The 623-nt window shown below is 66.8% G+C and overlaps 1 protein-coding gene across 1 annotated transcript in view; it reads right to left on the reverse strand.

Annotated features, from left to right (window-relative positions):
- Nucleotides 1–169: 169 nt before the first annotated feature.
- Nucleotides 170–623, reverse strand: part of C1QL1 (complement component 1, q subcomponent-like 1) — a gene marked incomplete at both ends in the record, with an annotated part of 5,673 nt that continues 5,219 nt past the window's right edge. The window contains 1 exon segment of the mRNA XM_010159835.1: nucleotides 170–381. Coding sequence (XP_010158137.1) covers nucleotides 170–381 — 212 coding nt within the window.

Genomic DNA, 623 nt, shown 5'->3' on the forward strand with positions numbered 1-623 from the left:
TGGGGCACACAGCCAGGGGATGGGGTGCAATGGGGAAGCACAGGGGGTCCCCCCCAGAATCTTGCCGGCTCCCAGCCCCAAAGTAGTAGCCGTGGGGAGAGCTAAAGGGAAAGGGGGGCTGGTCAGTAGCACGGGGAGGCTATAGGGCTGGACAGCAGTGGGAGGATGCCATGAAAAAAGGGCGACGCTGTGGGTCCAGGCTCAGTCCGAGTAGATGATGAAGCCAGAGAAGGTGCTGTACTTGTTGTTGTTGCCGCCGTGGGCTTTGCCCCCGTCCAGCTTGATGAAGACCTCGTCCCCCGCATCCCGGTGCAGGATGACGCTGTTGCTGGCGTAGTCGTAGTTCTGGTCAGCGTCCTGCGCGATGGCGCTGGCCCGCACCTGCGCAGGGGACACCCGCGTTACCTGGATCCGGCCCCGTGGGCCCAGGGCACAGCTCAGCCCTCGGATCCCGTGGGGCACCAGGGCTCCCAGCTCGCCCAGAGCCAGGGAGACCGCCCATCAGCTCCGGGGTAGCGTGGGGTGCCCCGGATCCCCACCCCTGGGTGAACGGGTCCCGGATGGAGCGGGCTTCTCCGAGCATCGCCCAGAGCCCCTCCCTGGCGTGGCAGGCTCAGACGGGC

This window comes from Eurypyga helias, unplaced genomic scaffold (genome assembly GCF_000690775.1).
Source record: "Eurypyga helias isolate BGI_N326 unplaced genomic scaffold, ASM69077v1 scaffold34169, whole genome shotgun sequence".
In the NCBI taxonomy this organism is placed as follows: Eukaryota; Metazoa; Chordata; class Aves; order Eurypygiformes; family Eurypygidae; genus Eurypyga; species Eurypyga helias.